Raw genomic sequence first — 15,160 nt, forward strand, 5'->3', positions numbered from 1 at the left:
CTGTACCTCCCGAGAGCGAAAAATGAGCCTCGTTCAGTACTACTATTGCTGCTACTACTAAGTAATAATATCTCTTGAGCATGCCATCCAATTTGCGTGCCATTGGACGTAAAAGAAAAGGGGAATAAAAAGGCGAAAAAGGGCGCAGTCGGGGATTAGATTGGAATCTTACCCAGAAAGGCACTGCATCGACCCTGTTTTCTAACACGAGGCACCTCACCACAGCCCATATAAGACCGACGCGTCCCACTTCCATTTGTTTCCCCTCCATCCCCCTTCTTTTCACTGCCAATGGATGCCATAAAAAGCATTCTGTCGCCTTTGGGCATGAACACTGGCGCCATCCAGGACACACTTGTGCGTTCTAGTCTCTTCATACCTGCTTAGGGTCGTCGTCGCTGACCGCGCCACCAACAACAGAAACTTGTCGTCATCGGGGGAACCGTCGAGACAGCACGGAGAGCGTCGGTATCGGCTTGGAATGGCTTTGTGGATTGTATGTGACGGCCTCGGACCCTATATACTTGCTTTACTTATTTGAGTCCTCTACAGCTTTCTTCCTTACAGCGCACTTTAGCCAGGAAGATTACCCGTATGATTGGTATGACAACTTCTATTGAGCTATTAGCGAGTCTATTCTTACCTTGGTCGTTCCTAGGCTGATGCACTGGTTATCCAAGGTACGTTGCCGTCGGAAGGGAGGGGAAGGGGGAGTTGGGGTTGGGGCTAAGCGCTGACTCCTCTTTTTTACAGCAACCCGCTTGGGGCCGGAGCCGAGAGTTTGAAATCACGACACGTTCCTCGGGTCGGAATGGCCTCACGCAGTCTACGACTGGTGACCTTGACGAAGAAGATGAGGAAGAGGATGACGCGCTTGTTCATGGTCGACGGAAACGCAAGGTGGCTTTCATGCCAAGTATTGGTATGTATTCTTTTCGGCCCTTCCTTTCCTTGACTGATGTCGCCACGTACTCGACCCTAGACACGACACATACCATTTATTACCGTGGTCACTGGCTGAGGGTACGTTGTCCCTTAACTAATTTACGCGGCGGCTAATTTTCTACCCTACGGCTCAGATAACTAGAACCAAGCGCTATCCCGATTACGGCCACGGATCATCCCTCAAGATCAGGTAAATATTACTTGGTCTTGTCTCCGATCTTGTCGTTCCATCAAACTCAAACACTTCCTCCAACAGTGTCGTAGCACGAAATAACGACATTCTCAAGAAGCTAGTCCTCGAGGCAAAGCGGGAGTATGAAAAGGATGCCGAACACCGTGTCCATATATTCCTTGCTGATACGTAAGTCTATGTTTCCTCCCTCTTGGAGGTGACATTTCTGATGTCTGACTTCAATAACAGATCCTATCCTTGTTGGCGTTGGAACGGCGCTCGACAAAAGCGTCCAATGAGTTCCATCGTTCTCCAACCAGGTGTCAAAGATATGCTTCTCGCTGATTGCAAAGACTTTCTGTGTTCGGAAGAATGGTGTGTTCTCATATACCCCCAATGAATTCTACAGGTCTGAATACTTTTCTTTTCCCAGGTACGCCGAGAGAGGTAATATCAATTTGATGATGGGAGAAGGAATTCGATGACGCTAAACTTAGAATAGGAATCCCTTTTCGACGTGGGTACCTTCTTCATGGTGTACCGGGAAGGTGCGTTGCTTTCATATGCTACTGGTATTAATTAATGAATTCATCTTACAGCGGCAAAACCTCCCTTATCCACTCTCTCGCTGGAGAACTAGGGCTAGACATCTACGTCGTTTCGCTGTCATCAAAGGGGTACGTACCCTACATCCCGCCCTTTACAATGTGCCGTGTCATCATATATCATTTCTAACCCGTGCTTCTTAGAATGAGCGACAACACTTTAACGACACTGATGGGACACGTGCCATCAAGGTTTGTCGGTCTCCGAAAACATACCCCATTCCCATCTCTCTTCTGACATCAACCCCGATTGTATAGATGCATACTCCTCTTGGAAGATCTCGACGCGGCGTTCACCCGCTCCGTGAGCCGAGACTCAAATTCCACCGGAGCACCCACAACAACGACGACCACTTCCGGAACCTCCGACAGCAACAACACTAACAACGATGGGTCGACTCTCAGTCTTAGTGGGCTCTTGAACAGTCTCGACGGTGTCGCCGCCGCCGAGGGTCGGTGAGCTTGTACTTTTGCATCCCTAGATCCGGCTGTCCCGCTTATACAGTCCCTTTTTACCCTAACAGTCTATTGTTTGCAACGACAAACCACATCGAACGCCTCGACCCTGCCCTGAGCCGACCGGGCCGGATGGATGTGTGGGTCAACTTCACGCACGCCACTAAATGGCAGGCGGAGGGTATCTTCAAGTGTTTCTTCCCTTTCAAGCCTTCATCTGTCAACTCGTCCACGCCCCCGGCTGCAGCGACTACCGCGTCCGACTCTTCGCAGAAGAACCTTCCGGGTTCGAAGCGCAAGTTTACGCATCAGATCCCTCTGCTAAGCGAGGACGAGATTTCAGAGTTGGCTAAGCGGTTTGCCGAGGCTATTCCGGAGGATGAGATGAGTGTAAGTCTTCTTGTGTATCTGTACCGGACACTTGTGTTAACGTTTCCAAAGGTCGCGGCCCTACAAGGGTACTTGCTGAAGAACAAGACGCGTCCTCGCGAGTGTGTCGAAGAAGTCGCAGAATGGGTCATTCAAGAACGCGAGACACGTGAAAAGCTGAAGAAGGAGAAAGCCGAGGTTTTTTTCATTTCCCCTAGATCGAGTCATGGGATTTGGATTATTGACGTGGATTTTCATTATAGCGTGAGGCCAAGGAAAAGAAGGAGGCCGAAGAAAAGGCACAGAAAGAGGTACGCCTTTTTCGGACGTTCATCCCCGTTCAATGCTGATGAATGCATTTTTGTGTAATTTAGAAGGAGGAAAAGGAAGCAAAGGAGGTCGGTGTACATTTTCTTTGCTCTTGGTTTGATTCTTATAAAGATTCGTTATTCAGAAGGAAGAGAAGGAAACTAAAGAGGTGTGTTTTCTTCTATTTGCATCCGCTTCGTTCCATATGCTTACAACGCCCTTCTACTAGAAACTCGAAAGGAAAGAAGCGCGAGCAAAGGCCAAGAAAGCCCTGCGAGCAGAGGTAGTCGTGAAGAGTGAACCTACTGCAAGCACTGAGTCTACCGCGACCACTACCGAGTCCACCAGTGATTCCTCCTCATCATCGTCCGAGTCTGAGAACACTACAGGTGTGGACGCGGATACTGAAGAAAGTGTGACGTCTGAAGAGGAGGATGCATCCACGGAGAACGAGAAGAAGAAGGAAAAGTGGGTCGCGGTGAAGGGTCAGTCGACCACTGAGACTACTGATGTCGCCGCAGAGCCGGCAGCATCAACGTGATGCGGCCCATCTCATCTCACTTTATTTACAGCCTCCGTCTGATTGTCACTCTCTTGTCTTTGTTCCGGCCCGAAAGGTCTCCCTGCTCCAGCTCATGTCACTCACTGCTCACTGCTACGATCTCATTTCATTCCATATACACCTTAGTGGTCTCACGTTTGCTACCCTGTCCTCATGTTTTTGGCTTGCAATTAGAATTCATTCAAGAGGCGTCTTAAAAGCGTCTATTGGACTATTATGTCGGTTATTCACGGAAGGGACGAATATGGCGTTATGAGCCATCAACGCATCAACAGCATGAGACGTATGTATTATTTTATGCATAGCAGGACTATGTATAGTGTGTATGAATGGGACAACAAAGCACGATGTAACGTTAATAAGACCAAGTCATGTAGATTCATATCGATTTCATGTTAACATCCGAAAGTGTCTTAAACGCCTCCTTGTATGCATCCAACAGAGCCTTCACCCTCGTCCGCTCAGCAACGAGACTCTCGTCTTCATTAAGCATATCCGCAAACAGCTCCGGTTTGTACAGTGACGCAACGAGCCGGTTTTGCACCTGCTGCGATGTGTGATTCACAAGGAAATGCATGATTGCCTTAGGCACCAAGTCAAGGATGCTCTGTCTGACAATCTCAAAGTACGAGGTGATGAGAGACCGGATAAGCGAAGTTTCCATCTCTTCTCGTGCAGAAAGATGATTCGGTTCCGAAGAGATCTAGACATGTAAGGCGTTACCAACGGAAAAGGGCAGCACCTTGTTTCACTCACGGCTTCTATATGTTTCCCGAGACTCTTCATGTCGTACGCGGCATTGTTCCCATCCAGATTACGACGTCCAGCCATCAAACCAGATGAGATGGCAGGATCCGCACCCGATGTATCCCGTCCGACAGGGACAATGGTATTACTGCCTGGCCGTTCCTGTGGCCCCACTCCAGACACAGGCCCAGGTCCGTTTTGGCCAAAGAAATAATTGAGGAAGGTTTCCCTGGCTGAGGATGATGAGCCTGAGCCAGAGACGGAGTGCGGCCGATGAGGCTGGTTGCGCAAAATAGATGGGGTCTTTTTGTTGAGAGTGGGTGTGGAAGAGTTGGCAGTGGCGGTAGGTAATGTGGGAGTAGTTCGTGAGCGGTCATGGATGGTGTTTGACACGGAGCGACCATCACTGCGAGCACCATGGGTTCCACTAGTGGTGCTGTTTGTATCTTCAGATGAGGTCTCGTCTTCATCGTCTGCCGAAGAAGCGACACCATTTATAGGCTCGGCGGACGAGGGCTAATAGAGAACCTACATCAGAACGACGCGGCATGGCATCATTGTAATTGTACTTGCCCGTGGAGGAATTGATGGTCTCGGGTATTGTGTGGGTTGTGGGTTTGCGTATATCGTCCCATTAACGAATGCCGGGTGGTTCGTATTGATGTAGGCTGCTTGGATAGCAATGAGGCTTTGTGTATATTCTGATGTCGGACTCAGACGCTCTCTTAGCAGCTCCGATACCACCTCTATCAACTGCGCATGAAGACGCGGGAATCGTTGCAACTCCTGCGAGGGTAACGATAAGACCATGAATGATAAAACACGACTGATTGCATACCACGCTAGTACAATTATGACATATCTTCACCAGCTCCTCGTATACCAGCTCCACACACCGAAGACTAGGAGCTTCTAGTAGTTTGATTTGAGGTTTCACGAGAAGATCAAAAGCAACTTCGGGAACGAAGAGACTTGGCCGTGGACCAGTGGAGTTGCGGATAGCTGTTCGAATGTCTTGATCATCCAGGTTCTGTGTAGGTTCAATTGAGCTCAACGCATGGCCAAAGATGTCGTTGAAGATGTAATATATGCGTGCACCGCCGGATAATTCCTTTGTGGAGATGTCAATATTGGTGCCGTCAATCGATGAGACGAAGTCTCTCGCAAACTGGGTCATGAGTCGCAATATCAACGATCCTTGCTATGAACACAGGTGACGTTAATACTAATAATGAGCAGAGGGCGCAGTCAACGCACCTGATTCTTGTCCCCAAAAACGGCGGCATCGCCAAACGAGTTGAGTTCCTGCTGAGCTTGTCCCATGAGTGTGTTGAGCCTCGCCTTCATGTCAGGAAGCTTCTCCCTGATATGGTTCAACAGGACCTGTCTAGCCTTCAGCCTCGTTCCTTCCCACGTGTATAAAAAGCACGCACCTGATTCAGTGTTTTGGCTAGGTATTTGGTACCATTCTTGTGAGCAATATTGCGGTAGGCAGGATGGTTACGGAAATACTCTGTTTCGCTATCCAAAGCGTCCTTCATGGATTTCTCAGCGTTGATATCTTGCTGACTCCGATTCACAACACCGATGAAGCCAAGTTTGAGGGGATACACGCGGCCAGTGAGGATGTCGAGCGCGTTTGTTCCCGCATCCATGAGGTCGAGTTTCGTTAGAATGCCGATGGTGCGACGGCCTTGTGGGTCGACTGTCCGTGCAAGTTTGAGAGATTCTGAGTTAGCCAGATCGACATTGGCTGCTGACACCGACAGTATAACACTACCGGACGATGAGATGAAGCAATTTAAGTAGCATAAGCGATTACATACCTGTTCGGATTAGAGATATAATCCACAACGAGGTTACGGATTTGACGTTCAATATCGCTGGGCTGGTCCCCGACCGGAATCTGGGCATCCATTGAGACAGAGGAAGTAGAATGAAGTTCTCTTCACGCACCTTTGTCAACCCAGGCAAATCCACCAATGTCAAGTCGAGAACATCCGGACTGTAAATCCTCAGCGAGATGGGTAGTTTACTGACACCCTTGTTCTGACCAGCAACACGAAAGGTTTCCTGCTCAATCTCTTTTCGTATTTCGTTAAAGTCGGTGAATCGCTTATCGACGTGAAGGAATTGGGCCCATTCGGTATACGGCGGGTTGTTGGGTGACGGCTCGGACGGTATCGGGGTATGTATAAGTTGAAGGACGAGCGGTCGTCTTGTTACGATTCCCTGACCACGGGGAAGGAAATCACGACCGACAATGCTAAAAGAACCATGAGTTGGACAGTTGTAAAGAAACTGAGAACTTCGTACGTCTCCAGAACACTGGATTTGCCTGCCGACTGACTACCCACCTTTAAAAATATTTTCAGGAAAGCGAAAAGGAACAATGAAAATATATACGCACTACAACGAGCTGCGGCATATCCAGTTCCCCTCCTAAGGATCATTTCAATTTTTGAAGATCTCCAGAATGTGAAAGAACTGACCAAGATTACTGAAGGTATCCTGGAGCTTGTTAACCAACTTTATGAGGTCGGAATCCATGATGGGATGGCGCGGATGGACGGAGACAGAGAGTCAGTGTGGGAGGAAAGGCAAGATTTTTTGCGCGCGTCGCGTCGCTACGGCTGCATCCTTTGCGCATGTTTGATTCAAATCATCGATTACGTAATCATACTATTTTTAGGTGCCTTCTCAACACGCGTCCTCGGCGTATTTATTCTTTCTCTTAGCGGCAGATGGATGCATTTGTTTCCAAGTATGTCTTACGCACATGAATAGACAATGATAAGCCTGAAAGAGAGCAAATGTTACGCTTTCCTCTGGGTGGGTAAAATTTGATTATCCAGCACCGAGAGGAATGGATGAAACATCGACCATCTGTACCTCCCCAGTTGCAGCATCAGAGGGTGTTCGAGAGGTACATGTTACAGGGGAAAACCTGCTCTCCCTCTTTCATGTTAGGGAAGGGGGATTGACATAGACCAAGAAGGAGAACACCAACGATTTCAACGCCACAATTTTTCCTTGCTGCAGTGCTGGATGCACTGGTCTTGCGGCCATTCAGAAGTACTGCTCAAATATTTACCTGCGCCTCCTTCATACCTTAATTAGAATTGAGTTAAATAACCTCCCATGAACGGTAGCTCTATAGTATCCTCATGATGCTAAGCGTCGGCAGATTTTTTTCGGCGCGGAAATGACAAATAATGGATAGGAAGAGTTCAGCCCATTTACGCGTTACTTCCAGATGTTTGGATGGAGATATCGTCAGGATCAGGTGGCAATGGGGCGAGATATAGAGAAATAGCTGTCCATCGGTTCTTGGTTTGCCTCCTAGTCCCTGTCTTTGGATATGCGGGCCTGAAACAGCAACCAGAGTGAGCATTTTTGATAATGAACGAGACCGGGCTCATGGCTCAAATCCTGATCTTTCAACTGGCAAAATTCTAATTTTCAGGTATTTCGTATATATTTGGAAACCAAGACTGGAGAGCGGAACGACCCTTCACTGCCTTGCACTCGATTAGCGGGAACTCCCTGTCAACCTGGACACCCCGTAAAAGGACATTCGAAATGCGAAGACCCAACGCGAGACGGTTGCCCTTAGGGCGTATAACCTCAAGACGGGCATGAGCATAGACTTACACGGTAAAAAAGAATCAATATAATATCATTATATCATAACAAGAATACTGACCTTGTTGTCCAGGCTTGACAAGTTCCTGAAATTCGACCATAGGTTTGAAGAAGAAAGCCACCTTTTGAGCTTGGTGATCTTCGGATAATAGATGCAGGTGTAACGAGTCTTGGGGAAGGCTTATGGGAAATGATTCTTCCGGAGACCGCAGAAGTGTCGAATCCTTCTTCAAGCGTAGCTCCACAAACACACGTATATATTCCGAGCTGATTAAACTTTGGTCAACGAGCTTGTCTTTTAAAAGCAGTCGCAGCATGTTCCCTTTCCACACTACTAATTGGTGTAGGGGAATCGACCATGGCATACCGTTGGGCAGGAGTAGGTCTTTCCCCGCACTAAATAAGGACGGATCGCCCTCGGGAATGATACGGAAGCGAATACTGCCAAGAGCAACAGGAAGATCGGGATGTGTCCAATAGTAGAGAAACCCTTTACAGGATTTAGGAAAGGGAAGATTAGTTGCGCCAACCCGCAAATACCTGAGCTGTCTTGGAGAAGAGAGCTCTTCCGGGGTGCTGACTGAAATCATATTTGAGAAATCGCAAAGGTCATTCCGTGACAAATTAGCGGCGTTCAGTGTCGAGATATCTGGGCATGTTCGAAAGTCACGTCTGAGCGAAAGGGGGGTGGCGAATGTACGACGGAATGTCACTGGGTATCCAGGACTGAGGCTAGTTCTCAACGACAAAGAAGATATCCGTAAAATCATTCCGTACGCTGAAATGGAACTGCACAGTCAGTATCATGGGCACTTCAAAACGCGACCGAAAACGAACAGATGATCCTCCAACCAACACGATTTGTGGTTCTCTTGCAAAGGTTACAATCCAGCAACACGTAGTTTGGGGTCTGCTATAAGAATGTTTCTTTGGCGCCTGAAGCAAACGAGCCAAAAGAGAGCACTCTGGTTCACCGTGGTTGATGCTGGCGTTGGTACCGTGGTCGAGAGAAAAAGAAATGCACGATGCTGACTAAGCTGAGAAATGCTTCCGTTGATAGGGGCTCTACTTTCCCTTTGGCTAGTGTATGACAGCATATGACTGCGAAGCTGAATGCAGCGTCCGAGCTTTTATTCACTGAATGGGCTCTCTGACGGTCAGAGAATCACTCTGAAAGCTGTCATCTCGTCTTTATCTTCCGGTCTCAGTCCTCGTTAGCAACTGTAGGGCCTGGTTTCTGGACATATCCTGCTTCATGCATGGCAAACGCTTGAACCTATCGGGAGTCTTTTTCTATGTGAAATTGTACGAGATGACAACTCACATGTGAAGAATTTCTGACATACTACTCTATCGATCGTCTATACAAAGTCAAACTGTTGGACGATGATAATTCACGATGCGTTTATCTGCTAGTATTCCGAGCGAGCAGTTTTCTCTGGCATTTTCTTCACATCACGGCCGGTGCCTAGCCATCTATTTTCACATGTCAACGCTCTCTACTGCACACGGCGTGTCAAACGTCTGCTTATCTCGACCCTTAGGCTTCTAACGAATAACGTTCATTCAAAACTATGGTTCGAAAAATCTTTTCTCGGCGCTTTCTTGATCATTTGGTAACCATGTGCTATTGTAGGTGGGCTTGACGCTCACGTGTTCTCATCATATCTTTCATATTGATTGATAGTATATTCGCATCAAAATCTCCTCAATCTTGCCGAAGAACATTCGCGCGCCCGAGCTTCCATCGACAATGCCGATGCCCTATCCGTTAACGAAACGCTGCGAACCGCCCATTAATGCCATACACTTTCTTGTACAGCAGAAGAGAACAAGATATGCTCCGTTACAGAATGAATATCAATGATAGGTCAAAAGGGGAAGGACAACGGACGTGGGGTAATGCCATAACTGCGAACTCATCATAATTATGTCCGGATCCAAACGAGAAGAATAACTACCATAGTTATCCAGAGCTCCTTCACGTTAAATCTCGATACCCGTTGTATCCCAAGTAGGGCAGCACTCACGAGGAGATTGGAATGTCAGTGGCGTGGAATACATGAATTGAGAAACCGGAGAAATGCATCGATCCGGAACAAAGAATGCATGGAGAAGAGATCAGGTTCGCGTGCGAACCAGCACACCGTCGGCTGCGGGGTATGTTGTGGGGGTGGCGAAACACGAAGAATCTAGTCCGTGGGATGACGAGAGATGAGATGGGAGATCCGGTTAGACCGGGAAAGCGCCGGTGTCGGGAAATGTGCAGAAACAGAGGCCGACACGTAAGTATTCACTATAAGCGGACGCTTCTATGAGGTAGATTCACGACATTCGGAGATGACCACTTGACAACGATGGAATGAAACGGTGAGAGTTTCGATGGCCGTTTTATAGGCCACATAAAGAAGTTCATCTCGACAAGAAGATGCAGCAAAAAGGGGGAAATCAGCTCTAAAGAATGCGAGAGCATCGCTGATGCACGTCCAGCACTCATGTCCGGACTTATCCATGCGAACTGAGATCCGGAGCATCACAAGAAAGGGAAGAGCAGGCCAGTTTCTCACTTCTACAGATGGCATACTCCGGTGGTATTGATGGTGTTCCTAAAACATTAGGCGAAATTCGTGGAACACGGCATTGCTTGTTCTCGAAGCATGAGCGAATGAAGTCCAAAAGGGTTTTGTTAGGTAGGCGGCTGTTGTTAGTATATACTTCCGGGTCCAATGTCACGGTATTGGAGGGACTAGCCGCGGATCAGATTAGCATATGCAACTATTTGGCTATAGACAGAGTCTCATAAACCTACACCATGCCATAACCTTGTTGTTTTCATTGTGCATCTGTGTCTTCTGCCGTTGTCAATGGCTCTGCTACATTTTTCAATCTCCGGCTGAGGACGATATCACAGCCACGGTCACCCAAAGCGCTAGAATCGTATCAGAACAAATCTACCGCGGCATGAAGATTGGGTCCACCTTCGACTCCCATCCCCACTATAAATTTTGCGTACGGCAACTCAAATACATCTTCCTGAGTGTACTCCATATAAATGCAACGGATACCGGGAGCAGACGTTTACCAGTAGCTTCCCGTGACCATGGCCAATCCCCGTACTGTCGGTATGGATGTAGGTAGAGTGCGGTACCCACCTCCACTCATACAGTTTTTTAAAACGACTGTATGGAGGTAACCAAGTTCCGTAGTTCCAGATAGGCACTGTTACAGGCCCGCTTCCCAATGATTGCAAAAGCCGGGGGCTGGGGGCTCATAGTCTTTGCCTCGTGTGGCAGGAGCTCACAATTTGAGAGCCGAAGCCGATAACGTAGAGAGAATTGATAGGACGGGAAGTGACCGATAGATTGGTCAGTGGTAATTCCCATATGGACAGCGCTCACGCAATGACCAAAATCCTTCCTGGAGATAATGAATTGAGGGCAAGGGGGCTTATCCCGTGGACAGGGTTGGTGGCAATGGTGCGGAGGGAGTGTCGTAGAAGCTGAAGGTGGCGATTGTTGGGCATCAATGAGTGGATTCAAGGACATACGATGATGTAGATTCTATGGGGCCATATGAGGGAAGGCAGCAGTAACTGTCGACCAACGAAGAGCGTTTGAGTGTTCACGTTGAGCACTATTCATGGCTGTATCCTTCCTGAGGATAGCAATTGGGGTTTGGCTCATTTTCATGGCGATAAAAGGACGCACTGAAACGGCTCCCCAAACACCAGCACACAACTAGCACATAGGCCACCGCCGACAAAGGCTACGTCGACAGAAAAGTGAACAGCACTCTGCCCACATATCCCTCTCGAGCCTTCGCTTTCTTATTGCCGCTAGATCGAAATATTCTCCAGTTGAGTGAAGGAAACCTCAAGCTGTGGGAAGACGGTATGCAACACCGGGGTCTAGCGGCCATCTCGCTGGCAGAAATACAAATGCCGAAGAAATATCTTCAGAAGAAACGGTCAGTTTCACGGTATCACGTCCTACTAACTTGATGCCCAAAAACCAAACAACTGTTTTGCAGTTCTTCCGCTTCCCAAGACCAGAGAGACTGGTCTGGGTGATAGATATGGATGATGAATAGTAATACTAGTTAAATATCAAAAGAAGGAATAGATGAGGACTAATACCGTAGAAAACGGGAGGAGGTCACGGCCATGATGATAGTAGGAAAGAGCCAACAGTCTGCGGGTGATCGGGCCGAGGTGACTCTCTTCAACCGCACACAACTTTTCATATCACATTATAATAGTCTACTGGTCCCCTGGTCTGGTCGACAATAATGATTTTTTATCAGCTGAGATGGCTTGGACATCATGTCTTTCGCACCACATCTCCTGAATAACACTCGTGAGAAAGAGGCGTCAACCACAGACTCGCCAGAATCGGGTATCTCTGGCAAGACAATTGGCCATATCGATAAATACAGCGTCCGATTGACACAAATTCATACTATGACCCAGAACGAGTCATGTCTCCCGGCTCCTCACGGTGCTAGACTCGTCTGTGACTACTCAACTATAAGAGTCTTCCAGAACCTTACTGAATAGGTTGGGTTCCCCCGTGTACAAAAAATTTGGTGTGCAAGGCACCGCTACGAAAGTAACACTCCACTATACTCTTCCCCTTTCTCATGATGTCTCTACTGGCGCCTTCATCTCGGAGTCAGCAGCCATCGTCCGGTATCTCAACAGAACCTGCTCCGAAACACCCACTGTCATCCTGGCTGGCACCGATGCGCCACACTCCCACTTCGATGTTCCATAGCAGTTTGCCCTCATCAAGAGCAACTTAATTTTGGATCCGGTCAGCAAGGACTCACCTCGCGATCGTCAAGTCCGTAGCAGATAACAGGCCCCATGCTAGCTCTTATCAGCTATGGCTCTGAGGTCAATGAAGATAATTCCACATCGTAAGTGGACTACTATCGGCAAATTCGGTCGAATGAGTGAAGAAATCATGTATGAACTCAGGGAGCAGAAGCGTCTAGGTTTCCGTCAGGTATCGAGAACACGAAACGTACTTTGCGCTGTAATAACGATCCATCCCGTTATGAAAATCTGGTATTCCTGCACTCACAAGTGGTACGGGTTTCCAGATGGTCCGCGGCTCCGAAAGTGTATTAACGGCAGCCGGATATTCACGCCAAATAATTATGTATGTAGAAGTTATGTGAGGCGTAAACTATGCAGTGTACGATGGGATATAGGCGTGGAACACTGAACATCGTATGGTGGTTCAGTATGATGGTGTGGATACTCAATGCGGTCCTTTCTGACCGGTGAGCTGATATAAGTAACATTAAACTGTAGAATTTTGATCGTTCGCTAAAGTCCTCGATTGAAGATGCGTTGGGTAGTGATGGCTAGTTTCACTAGGCTAACAAAATCAAGTCAGATTCAATCATAAACAAAAGGGTTGTGCCATACCGTTAACTGTGTATTGCTCGTCTCAGTACCTGACGTATTCGTAAGCACTACAACAGTCAATTCCATCAGTCCCTCCCTGAAAACCACATAGCGATAGACTCACAAATCGAATCCAGGACTGCAGGTCCATTGATACCGGTGTTCCCGTCTATCCACATTGTGCACGGATCATTACGATGCATACCTTTCAACACAATGAGATGTAACAAAACACTGAGGCTGTAAATGCGTCCGAGTGTAACGAGGAGGGAATAGTGTGCTATTTCATGACAATTAACAATGAAGACTAAGCGGTGAAGCATACGCACCATCCAAGACAGTGAGAAGAAGAAAGATAGTCAGGAGTGTTGTTGAAATGGCCGTTGTGAAGCCGCAAGCCAAGGCTTGTACCATGACACGACGTAATATTCTATAACCATTACTTTCAAAAACAGACTCTTCGGGACTCAAAACGCCCACTTTCTTGTAGTTGCGTACGGTGACTCTATGTGCCAACATATCCAAACTAAGGAGCCCGTGATAATCATGTCTGTTGCTGCACGTGTTGCGGAGCTTGTATTGTGTTAGTTTTTGGCAGGAATGAACCAAGAGTGTACAAACTTGCATCGTCAACGGTAATGCCAGCGTCAGTTCCTTCGGATAGAGGGAAATATAGATTTCAAAAAACAAAGTGAAAAGCATCTACATCCACTGTTTGCAAAGCATATGTCGTGTAAGCTAAGAGAAGGACTCACGTTTATTGTAATGATAGACATGATGCATCCAACAATCCATTTATTCCTGGAGCTAGGCGAACCTAAGAATGAGATGAAAGAGACCCGGGAGGGACGCACATTGTCCAACACCGATAACAGAAAAATGCTTGTGTAATTGAGGCGGAGGCGTATGTGAGCAAGACTATAATCGGTATAGTCCATGCGGCTACGTCGTCTATACCTGGATATCCGATATTGATCGAGCGGTGGGTGTGTGAAAGCGAAGGTATTACAAGGACGAACCAGCAGTGTTAACCAGATACTGGAAATTATATTAGAATTTAGCGCGGGATATATCAAGGGCATGAGAGGATGCACTTCGTAGGTGTGGACGAGAACCGCAATCGAACAAGCTCCGTCAATGGCTAACGATGCCAGTATCCAGTAGCGCAGCCACTTTGTCATCGTGAAGCGACATAAGTAGTAGATACTCAAAGCGACCTGCGATGTGTACATCAACGTGTTCAACCACGAAATGACCAGAAGGACTCTTCATATTCCTGTCAAGCAATCCCAATTCGAGCGCAAAGACCTAAAAGACATACCCCGAAGACAAGTTAAAATGCAGCAACTCCGATCTCATAGCTTTAAGGAAGAGGCTGGTCGTAGTGTTTCTTGAGTCGTAGATGGAAAACCGGATTTATATATCGGATCCGGAAAAATACCTCGGGTCGGACATTACGTGTGTGTCTTTGAAACTCGAAAGCCTTGTCGATGTTCCCAGGAAGAGCATAGCCAAACAAGAAAAGAATTCTAAGGTTGCGGTGATCAGGAGGGGAAGCCGTATCGAGGGAACCACTGTCCCGGCGCGTCACATGTGATGGCTAGTTACGACTTGACCCAGACACATGCTGTTAGTCGTCATATCGCATGGTCAGAATGTTAGCCGGTACCACCAAGTGTAGAAGGGGAAAGACTTCAAAAAGCAGGCTTGCATAACCAATGACTAGTAAGTAGTTGACGACGCCTGTAAATCCGGGGTACTCCGCTCGGTGGACAGTCGGGTTGTTCAAGGCAAGAAGCTCCCTTTGCCGGTACGGAGTTCACGTTGAGCATTATTCATGATCGTATCCTTCCTAAGGAAAGCAATCAGGGCTTAGCTCATTTTCATGGCGATAAAAAGACGCACTGAAACGGCTCCCCAAACACCAGCACACAACT

General features: G+C 47.6%; 5 protein-coding genes across 5 annotated transcripts; 2 read left to right on the forward strand and 3 right to left on the reverse strand.

The window, feature by feature from the left end:
- Positions 1–291: 291 nt before the first annotated feature.
- On the forward strand, positions 292–3,397 carry EV420DRAFT_1635750 (P-loop containing nucleoside triphosphate hydrolase protein; the record flags this gene model as incomplete). The annotated part of the gene is made up of 20 exons (XM_060476487.1): positions 292–357; positions 421–496; positions 553–601; positions 659–680; positions 754–922; positions 983–1,023; positions 1,080–1,135; positions 1,202–1,306; positions 1,367–1,492; positions 1,551–1,564; positions 1,620–1,665; positions 1,717–1,794; positions 1,867–1,914; positions 1,981–2,178; positions 2,247–2,568; positions 2,620–2,745; positions 2,811–2,858; positions 2,922–2,945; positions 3,002–3,025; positions 3,086–3,397. 20 exons carry the CDS (start codon positions 292–294, stop codon positions 3,395–3,397), a joined length of 1,950 nt encoding a protein of 649 aa, XP_060337297.1.
- A 338-nt stretch (positions 3,398–3,735) lies between these two features.
- EV420DRAFT_642525 (Dynamin central region-domain-containing protein) lies at positions 3,736–6,786 on the reverse strand. The gene is made up of 11 exons (XM_060482892.1): positions 6,658–6,786; positions 6,576–6,607; positions 6,482–6,522; positions 6,122–6,431; positions 5,992–6,071; positions 5,599–5,941; positions 5,423–5,548; positions 5,004–5,366; positions 4,739–4,951; positions 4,175–4,681; positions 3,736–4,121 (listed from the first exon to the last, which is right to left on the reverse strand). Exons 1-11 carry the CDS (start codon positions 6,713–6,715, stop codon positions 3,798–3,800), a joined length of 2,397 nt encoding a protein of 798 aa, XP_060337298.1. The 5' UTR covers positions 6,716–6,786; the 3' UTR covers positions 3,736–3,797.
- Positions 6,787–7,569: 783 nt separating this feature from the next.
- On the reverse strand, positions 7,570–8,850 carry EV420DRAFT_1758649 (uncharacterized protein). The gene is made up of 3 exons (XM_060480554.1): positions 8,648–8,850; positions 7,872–8,588; positions 7,570–7,814 (listed from the first exon to the last, which is right to left on the reverse strand). Exons 2-3 carry the CDS (start codon positions 8,578–8,580, stop codon positions 7,621–7,623), a joined length of 903 nt encoding a protein of 300 aa, XP_060337299.1. The 5' UTR covers positions 8,581–8,588; positions 8,648–8,850; the 3' UTR covers positions 7,570–7,620.
- A 1,636-nt stretch (positions 8,851–10,486) lies between these two features.
- EV420DRAFT_642706 (uncharacterized protein) lies at positions 10,487–11,013 on the forward strand. The gene has a single exon (XM_060482893.1). The coding sequence runs from the start codon at positions 10,580–10,582 to the stop codon at positions 10,946–10,948; it is 369 nt and encodes a 122-aa protein (XP_060337300.1). The 5' UTR covers positions 10,487–10,579; the 3' UTR covers positions 10,949–11,013.
- Positions 11,014–13,077: 2,064 nt separating this feature from the next.
- On the reverse strand, positions 13,078–14,496 carry EV420DRAFT_642752 (uncharacterized protein). Its single transcript, XM_060482894.1, has 10 exons — positions 14,318–14,496; positions 14,243–14,261; positions 14,078–14,180; positions 13,979–14,030; positions 13,849–13,925; positions 13,704–13,796; positions 13,553–13,653; positions 13,381–13,503; positions 13,245–13,273; positions 13,078–13,194 (listed from the first exon to the last, which is right to left on the reverse strand). The coding sequence occupies exons 1-10, from the start codon at positions 14,453–14,455 to the stop codon at positions 13,117–13,119; spliced, it is 813 nt and encodes a 270-aa protein (XP_060337301.1). The 5' UTR covers positions 14,456–14,496; the 3' UTR covers positions 13,078–13,116.
- Between the last annotated feature and the right edge of the window lie 664 nt (positions 14,497–15,160).

This window comes from Desarmillaria tabescens (genome assembly GCF_030435595.1).
Source record: "Desarmillaria tabescens strain CCBAS 213 chromosome Unknown EV420scaffold_3, whole genome shotgun sequence".
In the NCBI taxonomy this organism is placed as follows: domain Eukaryota; kingdom Fungi; phylum Basidiomycota; class Agaricomycetes; order Agaricales; family Physalacriaceae; genus Desarmillaria; species Desarmillaria tabescens.

Coding starts and splice junctions, on each gene's coding strand:
- EV420DRAFT_642706 (XM_060482893.1), top strand. CDS start 10,580: ATGCAACTATTTGGCTATAGACAGAGTCTCATAAACCTACACCATGCC.
- EV420DRAFT_642525 (XM_060482892.1), bottom strand. CDS start 6,715: ATGGATTCCGACCTCATAAAGTTGGTTAACAAGCTCCAGGATACCTTC. Junction 5,549..5,598: donor TAGCCAAAACACTGAATCAG/GTGCGTGCTTTT, acceptor AAGGCTAGACAG/GTCCTGTTGAACCATATCAG. Junction 4,952..5,003: donor GTCATAATTGTACTAGCGTG/GTATGCAATCAG, acceptor TTACCCTCGCAG/GAGTTGCAACGATTCCCGCG.
- EV420DRAFT_642752 (XM_060482894.1), bottom strand. CDS start 14,455: ATGTACACATCGCAGGTCGCTTTGAGTATCTACTACTTATGTCGCTTC. Junction 13,797..13,848: donor CTGGCATTACCGTTGACGAT/GCAAGTTTGTAC, acceptor ACACAATACAAG/CTCCGCAACACGTGCAGCAA. Junction 13,195..13,244: donor CGAGCAATACACAGTTAACG/GTATGGCACAAC, acceptor TGATTTTGTTAG/CCTAGTGAAACTAGCCATCA.
- EV420DRAFT_1758649 (XM_060480554.1), bottom strand. CDS start 8,580: ATGATTTTACGGATATCTTCTTTGTCGTTGAGAACTAGCCTCAGTCCT. Junction 7,815..7,871: donor TGTCAAGCCTGGACAACAAG/GTCAGTATTCTT, acceptor TTACCGTGTAAG/TCTATGCTCATGCCCGTCTT.